General features: G+C 47.6%; 1 protein-coding gene across 3 annotated transcripts in view; it reads right to left on the bottom strand.

The window, feature by feature from the left end:
- Window positions 1–578: 578 nt before the first annotated feature.
- Dhrs3 (dehydrogenase/reductase 3) overlaps window positions 579–14,481 on the bottom strand; it is a 35,750-nt gene continuing 21,847 nt past the window's right edge. Inside the window, exons 2-7 of one of the 3 annotated variants that reach the window (XR_004386994.1) lie at window positions 9,380–9,523; window positions 8,665–8,784; window positions 8,102–8,340; window positions 4,061–4,186; window positions 906–1,090; window positions 579–748 (exon numbers count right to left, since the gene is read on the bottom strand). Coding sequence is in view for 2 of the 3 variants with exons in the window: in XM_032895020.1 (XP_032750911.1) it covers window positions 1,006–1,090; window positions 4,061–4,186; window positions 8,102–8,340; window positions 8,665–8,784; window positions 9,380–9,523 (714 nt within the window). In the remaining variant the exon portion in view is untranslated. Of the gene's footprint in view, window positions 1,091–4,060; window positions 4,187–8,101; window positions 8,341–8,664; window positions 8,940–9,379; window positions 9,524–14,481 lie in introns of all 3 variants that reach the window. The other 2 variants (XM_032895020.1, XM_032895026.1) reach the window with 2 other exon arrangements.

The raw sequence follows: 14,481 nt of genomic DNA on the forward strand, positions 1-14,481 counted from the left end.
TACACAGACTACAGTGACATTGGATTTTCTCAGCATGAAAGTCACACCAGAGAACCATGGGTACCTCTACCCTTGACTGAGACCATGCCAGCTCCTTCCATTCTCTGGGTTTTCCATCTCCTACAATTATATGTGCTGTAGGGGCTGTAACACTCCACAATGCTGTCTGTCCCTAAGTGATGAATTGTCATTGTTTCTGGAGACGCAGATGAACGACATCTTTTGCTAGTATCATCTTGACTTCTTCATGTAGGGGAGGCAGCAGGTGCTCAGTGGAGTCTGGCTTTACTTTTACATTGGTGACCCAGTGGGACCAAGGAAGGACAGATGTGGTCAGCTTTTCTGTGGACTAGCGCTCAGGGACCCTACCAGGGAAGCCCCATGTCTGGAGAGGCCTGGACACACCTCCCTCCCTCCCTCCCCTCTCTCCCTTCTTGGACTGGGCTGCAGTTCCTCTCCTGCTCTCTATAGACCCCAAGGCAGACTTCTCTCTCAAAAGATGGGGCTTTGAGGTTGGGACAGGCTCCTTCCCAGCTCCCTCTCTCCCTCCCTCCCAAGCATGTGAACAAAGGAAGCTGCGAAAGCCACCTCTTTATTTCGCATTCCTGCCGCGTGACCAGTTTGCATGAGCTGGGAATGAGAGGGTTGTGGAGGGAAAGGCAGAGTGTCTGGGGGCAGACTCTCCTGGAAATAGTAGATGCACATTGCTCAGGCAGGTTAGACTGGAGAAGCAATTTCACGATAAACCCTACAGAATGAGAAATGTACAAAGTTGTTGGGTGGCTGCTGGCCTCTTGCCTCCCCATGGGGGTCAGGGTTACACCCATCAGTCCTGCACAAAGGTCCTGGAGTTGACCTGGGGAGCTGCAAAATCTTCCCTGGGGGACAAGAACCGTCTTGCTCACCCAGCAGATGTGCCAACGAATAGGCACATGGGTGTGTGCCCAGTTGCCGTGGTTTCCCCCTCAGGTTCCATAGCTCCTCAGGTGTGTCTTCCTCCTGCCTCTATGTCCTCCCCTTAAAGGTGTTCATACAGGTGTAAGTCCCCGAGAACCTGTGGATCTCCTCCAGGGCAGCCTGTGGGAGTATGCTGAGGAGAGAGGAGAAGATCATCAGTGGTAGCAGTGACAAACGGTAATAGACAACTGGCTCCCCTTCTCAAAATACCCCCTGAACCCTGAGAATCAGCACTTTCACTAGGTAAAGGGCCAAGCATAGGAACAGACAGGGCTGCACTGTCAGCATCCAGTGTGCTTTCAAGGTACTCTGTACCTTCCAAGATGCAAGCTGACACTTGACTGTCTTTGTGGTGAGATAGAGGTGACTGGGTTATGAGGAGATCTACCCAGCCATGGATTAATAAATAATCTGAAGAGTAGCTTTATTGCTGAAGTAAACTCTCTGGTCACACTTGCTCTGGCCTCTATGGGGAACTGTCCACGATGTCATGAGGCTGCAGGAAAGTCCTTGCCAGATGCTACACCATACTAAGCTTCCAGAACTCCAATAGACACACACGTCTGTTGTTTTTAGTCTTTTTCATTTTTAAGTATGTGGACATATGTGTGCCTGTTGTACACTTGAGTAAAGTTGCTCACTGAGACCAGAAGATGGTACTGAATCCCCTGAGGCCAGACTTAACAGGAAGTTGTGGGCTGTCTGATGCGGGTGCTGGGAACTGAATTCTGGTGTTTTGCAAGAACAGCAAGTGCTCTTAACCACCAGCCATGTCTCCAGCCCTCCTTTAAAGAAACCAACCCGTCTCTCTCTGCATATGGGTGAGTGTGCATTCACCTGCTGCGGTGCACAGATAAAGGTCAGATATGGGTGTTGGGGATCAAATCGAGACCCTCATGCTTACACACCAAGCATGTAACCATCTAAGCCAGTCTAGTACCTACTCCCGTAGAGGATCCCTCAGGCAGTCAAGAGAGCAATGTTAGATTGCCCTCTCCCCTGTTCTCTACTCTCCACCCTCTGCTTGCACAAAGGCTAGTCAGGGTGGAAGACAAAGAGCCAGTTGTCACTGTTCCCTTAGTGTCAACGTTCCATGTCACATAGCCAATGGTTGGGCTTTCCTGGGAGTCGATTTCTGATAACAACAGGGTGACCCTCAGACAAAGTGACTGTACTGGGACCAGGAGGCATGGCTTCGAGGATACAGCTCTCCTTGTACTGAGGGTCGTGATGAGACTGCCATATGCACTACCCTTCAGTATGGGACCCAGGCATAAAGTCTTGCTGTGCTAAGTCTGAACGGTTCTAGGTTGAAGTCAGTGCTGAAGAAAACTCTAGAGAAAATATCTCCATTATGAAGCCCACCTTCCCAGGTGCTCTACCCTGGAAAACTCCACGTCTAGAGCTATGACATGTCTCCAAATTTCATGCTGTTGGCATGAAAACCCTGTTCTCTGAGCTACCTGGGAGCAGGGGCTATGCCTGACAGTCTATAGAGTAGTATTTCTTAAAAATGTGGTCTAGGAATTCTTGGGAGGGGGGGTTACCTGAGATCTCTTCTGGATATTTATAAATACATTGCAGAATACTCTCTCTCTCTCTCTCTCTCTCTCTCTCTCTCTCTCTCTCTCTCTCTCTCTCTTCCTTCCTTCCTCTCTCCCCTCTTCCCCCTAAGAGGAAGGTCTTACAGCACCCAGGCTAGCCTCAAACTTACTATGCAGCTAAGGATAAACGTGTCAAACGTCTAATTTCCTGCCTCTCCCTCTCACATGCTGGTATGATAGGCAGGAACCACCACATCTGGCTTATGCAGCATCAAGAACTGATTCTAGGCCTTCACACAAGCTAGACGAGCTCTCCGTCAACAAAGTCACATCCCCAGCTCTTCCTTTTTATTCTCTCTTCACATGCAGAGCAGTTTCCCAGAGGTTTTGCTACAGGACTATCCCAATCCACTGAAATAAAGAGCAGATGGAAGAATCTAGTTGTTGGGGGTTGGGGATTTAGCTCAGTGGTAGAGCGCTTGCCTAGCAAGCGCAAGGCCCTGGGTTTGGTCCCCAGCTCCGGAAAAAAAAAAAAAAAAAAAAAAAAAAAAAAAAAAAGAATCTAGTTGTTTCAGATGAAACCGGACAATGGAGAGACTTGCAGAAACACAATCCAGCGTCCCTCCTAACTACTTGTCTGTGTTATTTTAGAAAATATAGTTACTTGTCATAAAAATATATTTATGAGTTGAGGCTAGATTGGGATACTTAGTGAAATCCTGTCTGAAAAGACTTATAAAGGCAAACAAACAAATAAAACACTTATGATAATTTAATAGTTCTGGTTACTGCTCTTTATTAATGAAAAAGATTATAAATAGAAACTGATGTGTAAATCCAACATCCCCTCTCAGTTCTAATTTCTAATGCAGTTAAGTCGTGATAGACGAAACTCACATAAACAAGAGATGTTTGGATCCCTCAATAATTTTTAAACCAGGCATGGTAGTGCATGCTTATAATCCCAGGACTAGAGAGATAGGAGAGTTTCAAGTTCAAGGACAACCTAAGCTTCTTTGTATTGTGTTCTGGGTAAGCCTGAGTTGCAATGGGCTCTGCCTCAAAGATGAAGAAAGAAAGAAAGAAAGAAAGAAAGAAAGAAAGAAAGAAAGAAAGAAAGAAAGAAAGAAAGAAAGAAAGAAAGAAAGAAAGGAAGAAAGGAAGAAAGGAAGGGAGAAAGGAAAGAAAGAAAGAAAGAAAGAAAGAAAGAAAGAAAGAAAGAAAGAAAGAAAGAAAAGAAAGAACAGATGAACCAAGCAAACAAACCATTCACAGAGATCCTTAGATCAACAAGTCTGCCCTACTTCCTGGTCAGTACAGTCAGAGGTGTCATTCACTCCTCAACTTTCTGCTCCCAGCAGACATGACTAATCAATCTCACATTCACATTCTCCTGCCTATTGCCTTTTCCCCAACCTCCTGCCCCCAGCAGACATGACTAATCGATCTCACAGTCACATTCTCCTGCCTATTGCCTTTTTCCCCACTAGGGCCCACTGAAGTTAAGGAAAAATTTGGGCCTGAACCTGACAAAGAGCTATCTCTCCCCAATCCCATACCTTTTCAAGATAATGAGGATATTCATGGTCCACGGGAGCAAGAGAAGGGCCTGGTTTTGTTGCACAGCTTCCACCGTCCTCCGGGCTACTGTCTCTGGCTTCAGTGGCGGGAAGAGGTTGGGAAACCTGAAAACAGGAAAATACTGGTTTCTCCTGGAGAAGTTGACCCTTCTGCTGGGCATGTTGGTGAGTGGCTCATGTTTCTGAGGGCATTATTTTGGATCTTCTGTGTGAGGAACTCGAGACTGTGCGATTCTCTCCCAGTCCGTTCCTGTTAGAGACCCATGTTCCCTCGATCTTGCGCTACCCATCCCCACCACCTGAGTGGAGTGTGCCCACTAGCAGATAGTATCTCTGACAGAGTCATAGAACTAGAGTCCACCCTGCTGGGCTCATTCTTCAACGCCCTCCAGGCTTCCTGGCACACTGGACTCCCGCCACATTCCGCAGCATAGGCCATCTTTCCACCTTTCTTACTGTATCTCTTTCCTACCAATCATCTTTATGGCCTGCTCACTCCTAGTTCTTCTGCGGAGAGACCCCATCCTTTCACATGGCTGGGTAGCCTCTGCTCTTATGTTCTACTCGCCTAACCACATCAACTGAACTTAGACTGACCTTGTATGTTAAGTTCTCCCTTGTCAATGGTCCATCTCCCTATCAGATTAGAAGCCCTCAGAGGGTAGAGGCCTAGTGAATCTCGATGCCTGTTGTATCATCAGCATCTAGTAGTACCTAGATACAGTAGGGGCTCAATAAATACTTGTTATTTTGCCCCACTCCTCTGCTGGGCCTCTCTGCTAGGGAGGTACTCAGCCTGTTGGTTCACTAACCAGTCGGTCACTTACAAAGTGTCTTTCCAAAGTGATCAGATACTTGAACAATGGAGGTTTCCCATGCTTGTTCAAAGGCATCTGGTCCCAGACTCATGCCATAATAATTCCCTGAGTATCGGGCCCATGCACAAATATTCTCTGTAATTTATGGATAAGGAAACAGGCAGAGGAAAGCAGTGGCAAATACTAGCCACTATTCCAATGTTTCTGTTCTTGGCCGTCTTCATTCTGAAGGTATATGCTGCTAGCCCTGACCTCTGTCCCTCACAGGGCTCTGGTACCATTAAGATTAAGGGTTGTGAGTCATCAGGTTTGATGCCATTCCTGAGCAAGGGGCAAGCTCAAAGGCTGTAACCCTCCTATACCTTTTCAGTTGTGTGACAAGTATGGCTTTGGGGCGTGTGTGTGTGTGTGTGTGTGTGTGTGTGTGTGTGTGTGTACATATGTGGGTGTGTATGAGTGTTTATGTGTGTGGAGGAAAATAATATGGGCAGAATGTGTGTGGAGGGCAGAGGTCAACTTTCAGTATTGTTTCTCAGGAGTCATACACACTGTTTTATGGCCTGGGTCACTTAATGGCCTGAAGCTTGCAACTTGGATAGCCTGAATGGCCAACCAGCCCTAGGGATTTGCCTATATCTGCCTCCACAGTGCTGGAATGACAAGTGTATGCTACGTTGGCTTGGATTTTTATAAATGTGAGTTCCAGAGATCAAACTCAGGTCATACTTTGATGACTAGATTTTCTTCACAGGCCAAGATAGCAATTCCTGGAGCCCCATAAACCTGCAGCCTATGTTTTCCAGAGAAGGGCATGCTGATGTAGTTCACTGCAACTCCAGTCACACAATAGCATATCTGCCGCCTCCAGCCTTTCCCTGTGTCCAGTACTGTCTTTTGGGAGAGGGGAGACAGCACAGCAAGGCCCAGCTGTCTGGGCTTTGGGGGACCCTTCCTGGTAAAACCCTTGCAGAAGAACCCAATGGAGAGGCCTCAAACCTGTTAAGATATCCCTCTTTCTCTCCATGGTGACTGGGATGAAAACAGAGGATCCTGGGACGTAACCAGAAGAAGCCTGCTCATCTGGCCCAATTCCAGCTGTGCTGCCTCATACTGATGATGTCTCTCTGACACTCAGTTCCCTAACTGTGAAATGGGTTTACAGCCTATTTTCAAGGAATGGCTAGAATACAGAGTAAGTCAGTAAATATAAAAACAATGGTAGCCTCTGATACAGTGAATCTTGCTGGATGGATGGTCCTAGCCCAATCACCATCCCCAGGAAACTGCTAAGATGGCCACAGGACAAGACAACGGCTCTTCTATTTTCCTTTTTCTTTCAATAAAGAGGAGTTGATTAAAGCATACGTAGGTCTTCCAGAAAAAACCCTTGGCTGTCACTTGCACAGCTACAGGTAGCTTGCTAGTATACACCTAATGTTCACCTAGTTCTCATAAGCAGGCAGAGCCAGTCAACGCCACCCAGGCTCTTCCCCAACCCGTGAAGTAAGGGGTACTACTGGCAATTACTGCAAACAAAAACATAAACACGGAAACTGAGGCACAGAAAAGTCAAGTCACTAGCTAGGAGTTACAGAGAACTGGGATTTGATTCCAGGGCATCAGTACAGTCACTAGTATAACCTCCTTGAAATTCAGAATGAGTGATGGTTTGTTTGCATGCTAGGTAGAACTGTCTACTTCTGGACACACCCTAAAGAGACTGTCTTCTAGCAAAACTCATCAAGACCATGTCTAGTCTTGGAAAAATAACAACAGCTGGGTGTGGCAGGACACTGCTCTAATCCCAAGCACTCACAAGGCCGAGGCAGGAGATCACCACAAGTTGAAGGCCATCGTGGGCTACAGATGAGACCCTGTCTCAAAAGGTAAGATAACAGGGGAGACATCTCTCTTATGAGGAACTTGAGTGCGCTAGGGTTTGTGCTAGGGACGATAGGTTCATTATTATCTCTCACTTTACCAGCAATCTACCTGGTAAATACTATTCCTGCCATTTTACAGATAAGCAAAGCACAGCTCTGAGAGGCAATAAATCTTCCCCTAAATTGGGTGTGTGATGTGTGATGTGTACCGATACAATGTTCAGTATCAGTGCCATTTACCGTCCGTGATGTCAGTCATCACCCAATTTTACAGACTGGCAATGAAGCCTGGTATCACACGGCAGGCACATTACAGCAAGCGACAGCATGATGCCACCCCAGGCAGACACTTGAGCATGAACACTAAGCCCAAGTGGGCCTTGGGATTTCTTCACATGAGGCTATAATTTCCATTTATTAATTTAAAAAGTTATTGGTGTGTGTGTGTGTGTGTGTGTGTGATGGTTGTGTGCATGCTGTGTATATGTGTAAGTGGGCATGTGCCTCCGAATGCATGTGGTAGTCAGAAGGAACCTTGCTGGAGTCAGTTCTCACCTTCCACCATTTGGGTATCAGGGATCAAACTCAGATAGATGGTCAGGCTTGGCAGCAAGCTCCTTTACCCACCAAACCACCTCGCCTGTCTTGGCTCTATAATTAAGGCTCACATCTTCAGCTCACAGCTCAATTAACTTTTGCTTGTCTAACCACCGCCACACAGTTCCCTAGCTCTAGACTACCGACCCTGTCTCTAGCACCATTGTTTTGCCTGATCCAGAATGCCGTGCGTGTGAGACCGTGCAGAATGCGATCACATGGTTTCTTTCACTCGGGATTATGGGTATGGGTTTTGTTATGCAGGTCACATGTGAATATTCATTCCCTTCTTGTTGTTGGGTAGTGATGCCCATTCAGTTTTGTGTGATCCCCTATACTAAGAAGTAGGGTCCTGAATGTGGGAAGCGGGTCTTGGATTGAACAAAATGGAGAAAGGGAGCCGAACACCAGCATCCAGCTCTCTCTGCTTATTGACCGTGAATGCAGTGTGACCAGCTGCCTCACTGCTACTGCTGCCATGACTTTCTACCAGGACAGACTGTAACCTCAACAAACCCTTCCTTCCTTAAATTACCTTGGTCAGGCACTTTGCTACAGTAGCAGAAAAGTAACTGATACAGTGCAGTCGTATCCCATTGCCTTGGGAGTGGAAAATGAGGTCTGAGAGTGTGAGACCAAGGCCAAGGAACTCTGGGGGCTTCTTCCTGTGAAGACCACTGGCTGGATTGACTCAGGAGGGGTGGCTGGTCTCTCCCACTGACCTGACTCTCATGCCCTGAAACATCTCGGTGCTGGTGTGAAAGGGTAGAACGGTGGTGGCGCTGACACCCGGACAGTCCAACAGCCCCAAGGTCAGGCTCTCCATGAAGGCGAAGGCTGATGCTTTTGACGTGCAGTAGTCAATGGCGCCAGGGATGGCCGACAGTGCAAGCACAGAATTGAGGCACACAATATGGCCGTTCTGGAGCTCCAGCATACGTGGCAAGAAGGCCTTGGTGGTCTGAGGGTAGATAGCAGGGGTCAGTTTGTAGTGGTACAGCTTCTGCCAAGCCCTGTACCCTTGTACTGTGGAGAGCAGCCTACTCTGGATGCATAGTTACTCTAGTGACACCCTTCAATCACTGAGACCTCCCACTGCAGAACACTAGGTTAGCCAGTCAGAAGTTCCTATGTCTCCCTGCCAGTCATTTCTTTTATCTAGTTATTTTGCTGTGGAACATCCTTGCTACCATGATCCGCAGTCCCACTGAGCCTCTCTTTCTCTCTACCTCACACAGGCTTCCTGCATTGCCTCTGGCTGGCTCTGGGCCAGAAAAACTCTTACCCAGAATTGGCCCAGGGTGTTGACGTGCTGGGACTTGAGGAGGGCATCATCATCGCTGTCCATCAAGCTTTTCCCATGGACCACAGCAGCATTGTTCACCAGGATGGTGATGTCACCCACCTGTGGGCAAGAGGGGGCTGTGGAGCCGTGAGGGCAGCCAGTCCCTGTGGGCTGTACCTGGAGGGGCACAGACCAGGCTCCGCAACCACCAGCCACATGGCCTTTCTGAGCATCAGTCTTGTTTATAAATGGCGCTGGTGCCATACCAGCTGTGTCTGAGGATTAGAAATAGTTTATGGTACATACTATACCCAGAACATAGCATATTTATAATAAATGAGGTTATGGTCACATAAAAATGGTTAATGTTACCATGAGTGGGATGTGTAACAGGGTGAATTCTTTTTCTCTATTAGCATTTAGTCGTCTACCCAGCCCAAATGTCTTGGATTATGGAAAAGGTTTTCCCAGAATGCAATGGGACACTTGCTCCTCTTGGTCTCAGAGAGAAACTAACAGTGTCTAAGTATCCAAGGGACCACAGAGGGCCTACTCTTACTGGGCTATTAATGTCAGTCCCTGTCCACGTAACTTGGACCAGCTTCATGGAAAGTACCCAAAAGGTGCCCTGTATAAAGCCAGTCCGCCATGACACCATTCCCTCCCAGACCATATGAATTCAGTGTGCTGTGGCCAGACTTGCCAGGCTACTAACCTTCTCTCGGACAGCTTTGGCCATCTGGTATACCTCTTCCCGGTTGCCCACATCACAGATGAAGTAGTGGCACTCTGTGCCCATCTGCCGAATCTCCTCTGTTGTCTCCTTCAGGCACTTCTCAGTCCGGCCCCAGAGAACAATCTGGAAGGAGAGAAAACTAGCATGGAATAGGTGGCTCTGAAATAGGTGGTACAGATGATTGAGACAATGACTGTTGCCAGGAATTTAGAATTTTAATAGTCTTTAAAATGCTGGTTACCTTGATTCCATCTAAAAGTGAATGCCCAAAGCATATCAACTGTATTATTAGTGTTATTATTACCATTCTTGTTGTTGTTATTGTTTGTATACGTCGAGTGTACCACAGTGCATGCCAGTCCATGGGTGGAGGTTAGAGGTCAACTTTTAAGAGTTGATTTGCTCCTTCTGTTGTGGGTTTGGGTATCAAACTTAAGTTGTCAGGACTGTTTTCACCTGCTACACCATTGTGCTTGCTATCTTACTTTGGGTTTCTATCACAGTAATAAATCACCACAACCAAAAGCAATTTGGGAAGGGAAGGGTTTATTTAGCTAAAACTTCCAGGTTACTAACAGTCCATCACTAAGGGAAGTCAGGACAGGAACTCATTCAGGACAGGAACCTGGAGGCAGGAGCTGAGGCAGAGGCTATGGATGCCTGCTGTTTATTGGCTTGCTTCCATGCTTGCTCTGCCTGCTTTCTTACAGAACTCAGGACTTCTGGCACAGAGGCGGTAGAACCCCCAATGGGCTGGGTTTCTCCCCATCAATCACGAATGAAGAAAATGTTCTATAGGCTTATGTACAGCCCAATCATATGAAGGCATTTGCTCAGCTGAGTTCCTCCTCTCAGATGACTCTAGCTTGTATCAAACTAGCAACCACACTGGCTAACAATAAGTTTTCTTTTTTACTTTTATGTATATGTCTATGTGCCTGTGTATGGGTGTGTGCACATGGGTGCAGGATCCAAGAGAGACCAGAAGAGGGTGTCAGAGCTCCCTGGAGCTGGAGTTACTCGATCTGGGTACTAGGAAGAGAACTCAGGTTCTCTGGAAGAAACAGCAAGTGCTCTTAACCATTGAGCGATGTCTCCTGCCCCAACAAGATTTTAAGAGGGATATCACTTACTCTTAAGTGAGCCAGCTGTTTCTGAGCACACTTATGAACAGTCTGCTGGTGTGTGAAGATCAAGCCTTTCTGACATATTTTTCCCAGCAGGACACCTCCTGCCAGCCCAGTTCTAGCCTTTTACTTGATTCTTCGAGGCAATATTCCAGGATGTGTTCTGTCAGAAACCAGCTAGCCTTCTCACCAATTAAGTTTGGAGCTGTGATTATTCCCACCAGCCACTAGGAAGGATGGGGTGGGGGTCACATTCTCCTTCCACAAGGCCTTGGAGGGCTTCTGCCTCCCTGTGGTCCCACTGGGAAGGAAGGATGCAAGGACAGACAGGAGACCGACAGTGAGGCTCCTGCTGAGAAGCAAGGGCTTCCTTAGCCATCAGGTGACAGGTGAAAGAGTTACCTAGTGACCTTGATGGGACCTGTAAGCGGGGTGCTAAAGGAGATGTATGAATGGTCCACAAAAGACTGGGAATTGAAGCCTGGCTAGTATTGTCTAGATCTGAAGGAGAACAGCACATCTTCCCCTACAAAAGAGCCCAGGTTTGGGTGCCTGGGGAGCTAGCAACACAGAGATGCAGATTTATGGTACAGAGATAGAGGTAGGGAACACCTCAATTCAGGAAAATCAGCATAAGAGAAGCAAGTCTCCAGCAAGAGTCTGTGTTTCTTTCTTTTTTAAACATTTATTTTAATTTTATGTGTATGTGTGTGTGCCTGATGTATGCATGCGTACCACATGCAAACAAGTACTTGTGTAGACCAGAAGAACATGGGATCCTCTAGAACTGGTTAAAACTGTTTGGGAAGCACCAGGTGGGTGCTAGGAACTAAATCCAGTCCTCTGCAAGAGCAGCAAGTGCTCTTAAGTCCTGAGCCATCTTTTCAGCCACAGATCTATGTTTCTTTTCTCTTTAAAAGCACCGACAGGGGGCTGGATGTCATTATGAACTCCTGTGGTTTTCTTAGCACAAATCAGAAGGAGCCTGGCTGCTCCATGACTCTAGAGGAATATGTTCCTCCTGGTTCTTGGTTGTTCAGAGACAGCCAGTTGCCATGGTCTGCTCCAGTGTCTAACATGTGCCATGGTCTACTCAGAATGTTTGCAATCAGGAACTAAGGAGACCAGCCTTGTCACCTGGGCTGGAAGATGGCCCAGGGAGATAGCGGTGGTCAGGCATGTTGGGTGAAGGTCTGTGCACACTGTCCCCCAAAAACAGGCAATAGCCACAATCAGAAACCCGGTCCTCTTGAGGTCGCCCCTTGTGTGCTGGCAGAGTGGCTCTACCTCTCTCCCTGGTACCTTGGCTAAGTGTCTCTGTGAACCTCGAGTCCCTAGGATCCAATTCTGTTCTGTTCATTTTAGTATCTCAGTGCCTACTGAGCCACATGTCGCCTGTTTGATGAATGACAGGGCCAAAACTGGGATACTGTAGGTGGGTATTAAACTACCCCTCGAAGCTAAAAGACCCTCTGTGACTGCCCTATTAGCAGTCACAGAACCTTCCATAAGTAAGTCTGTGTGGACCAGGAGTCAGTGGGGCATAGGGTTTCCTAGAGCATCCTCACTCAACCCAGCAAGTACAGACAAGGAGCTAGCCATGGTGCTGGGCAAAGATGAGTGCCGGGGGGAAGCTGCATCCGTCGGAGCAAATCTCCGAATATGGTGTTTGTGTGTCTGGGTCTGGGAGTGCTAGTACTTCTGAACCTGACCTAGCGTGCACCTGTGTGTCCATAAGTCCATGCATGCATTTGCGTGACTGTGAATGTATGTGTGTCTGAGTGTGCACTGTGTATCTGAGAGTGTGCATCTGTGGCTTCATATCTGTGGGCGTCTACGTCTGTGAGCATGCGTTGTGTGTATGCATCTGTGAACATGTGTCTATAAGCCTGAATCTCTGCTGCATGCGAGCAGAGAGAGGTGTGTGTCTATGAACATGTACAACCCTATGGGCTTGTGCCCTCAGGTCCTCTGGTGGATGCATATGGTCTTTGGATAGGACACACTATGTCCATCTGTCCTCACGACTACTTCAGCTTCCTCTTAAGTTTCCTGGCTGACCAGCTGGCAAGGTCAGGTTAGACTAAGCTAATAAAGTCAGGATTGGGGTCTTCACATCTCTTGGCCTCCAGTCTCCTGTGAGGTTAAACAGTGGGCTTCAAACAGTGAGCTTCTGCTCTTTTCCCCTCTCAGGGCAGGTGAGCAGAAGGAGGAAGGAAAGGGTCTTGATCCCTGGTGTGGGTTACCAACAGTGCCTGCCCTGCTTTGCTTTACCTGCCAGTGTCAGCAGCTGAAGCTCTTCTCCGCTAGAGATGTATATTACCTATACTTGGGAATCGGGGTTCAATTATTAAGTCAGGCATCCAAAGACACACCTGGTGTGTGGTGGGGGCAGGATCTGAACCCAGAGTCTACCCTCTGCAGGTTAAGTATGAAAGACCTAAAACCCCACTCTAAATCTGTCATTGCTGGTACTCATTCCGGCCTAGGAAGCCCTCCTTGTGTCTCATCCAGATTGATGTCTCTACCACAACCTCATCCACCTATCTGCCAGGGCCAGAGAACACACTATGGGTGGCTACTGAGCCCAGGACTAGGACCTAAGAGAACAAAAGATACACAGTTCCCACCACAGGAACCCAATCCTGTAGGGAAGGTTGAATGATCAAGGATCAGTCACAACTAGGGGGTCAGAGGAGGAAGAATAAACAAAAGGACCCATGGGGATCCCAGGAGCCAGCCGAACTGACTATTCACAGGGAAGGAAATTGTATCTCAGAGAAGCCTAAGCACCTTATCCGAGGCCACACACACAGAGTGACAGAGCTGGTGTTTGAACATCACTGTTGTGTGGCTCTAAGCATAGGTGGTCAGTGACAACTGCTATTCACTGTCCTAATCTCAATCCCTAGTAGTATTGAAGACAAAGTAAAGCCTTGTACGTTTCCTCCCAAATCCCTGGGGGGACTCAGCACAGTGTTGGTGCCTGCTGGCTGTCCTGCAGGCTTGCTCTGCTGGGATTCTTCTGGGGATGAAGGATAGACAGTATCATCCTCGACATCCTCGCTAGTCACTTAAGGGACTGTAGTCACTCAAGTGTGTTAAGGCTACTACGAAAGATGTTCAGGGATTCAGAGTGCAAACAAAAGGGGAGCTGCATGGAATAATTCAGAAAAGCCCACCTCTGACACCTCAACAGGTCAAGGAAGCAAGCAGCCTCTGATGGACACCGGGGGAAGTGTCAGATCTCTCTGCCACTCACTTCTTTATGTCTGTTTATGGGAAACATCTCTAAAGAACAAGGTGGCTTTGGTCTTAAAAATCAGGGGCTGGTGAGATGGCTCAGTGCTGTCACCAAGTTCGATGACTAGAGTTCGATCTCTGGGACTCGAGTGGCGGAGGGAGAAACTGACTACTCTAAGTTGTCCTCTGACTTCCTCACTCGTGATGTGTCACCCACTCCAAACCTCAAGGAAAAATCAACAACAGTAACAGCATCAACAACAACCCGGAACCTAGGTGTAATAATTGAAGTATAAGGGGGCTGACGTGGGAGGACGGCCAGTTCAAGGCCAAACTGGGCTACACAGAAGGACCCTGTCTCAAAGCAACACGGGCACCAATAAGAACAGAGGCATAATATAAAACTTCCCCATTGTAACTCAGCATCAATAACCCCTGTTTAGCTTTAGTGCTCCTCGATACCTCTTTTTAAAAGAATAGCTTACTTATTTTTTATTTTATGAACACTGGTAGTATGCCTGTGAGGGTGTCAGATCCCCTGGAACTGGAATCACAGACAGTTGTGAGCCGCCATGCGGTTGCTGGGAATTGAACCCAGGTCCTCTGGTAGAACAGCCAGTGCTCTTAACTGCTGAGCCATTTCTCCAACCCCTCATTAATACCTCTTTAAGGTCTTTACCTGTGATAAGGTAGCTATTTGTTATCTCTCTT

This window comes from Rattus rattus, chromosome 1 (assembly GCF_011064425.1).
Source record: "Rattus rattus isolate New Zealand chromosome 1, Rrattus_CSIRO_v1, whole genome shotgun sequence".
NCBI lineage: Eukaryota > Metazoa > Chordata > Mammalia > Rodentia > Muridae > Rattus > Rattus rattus.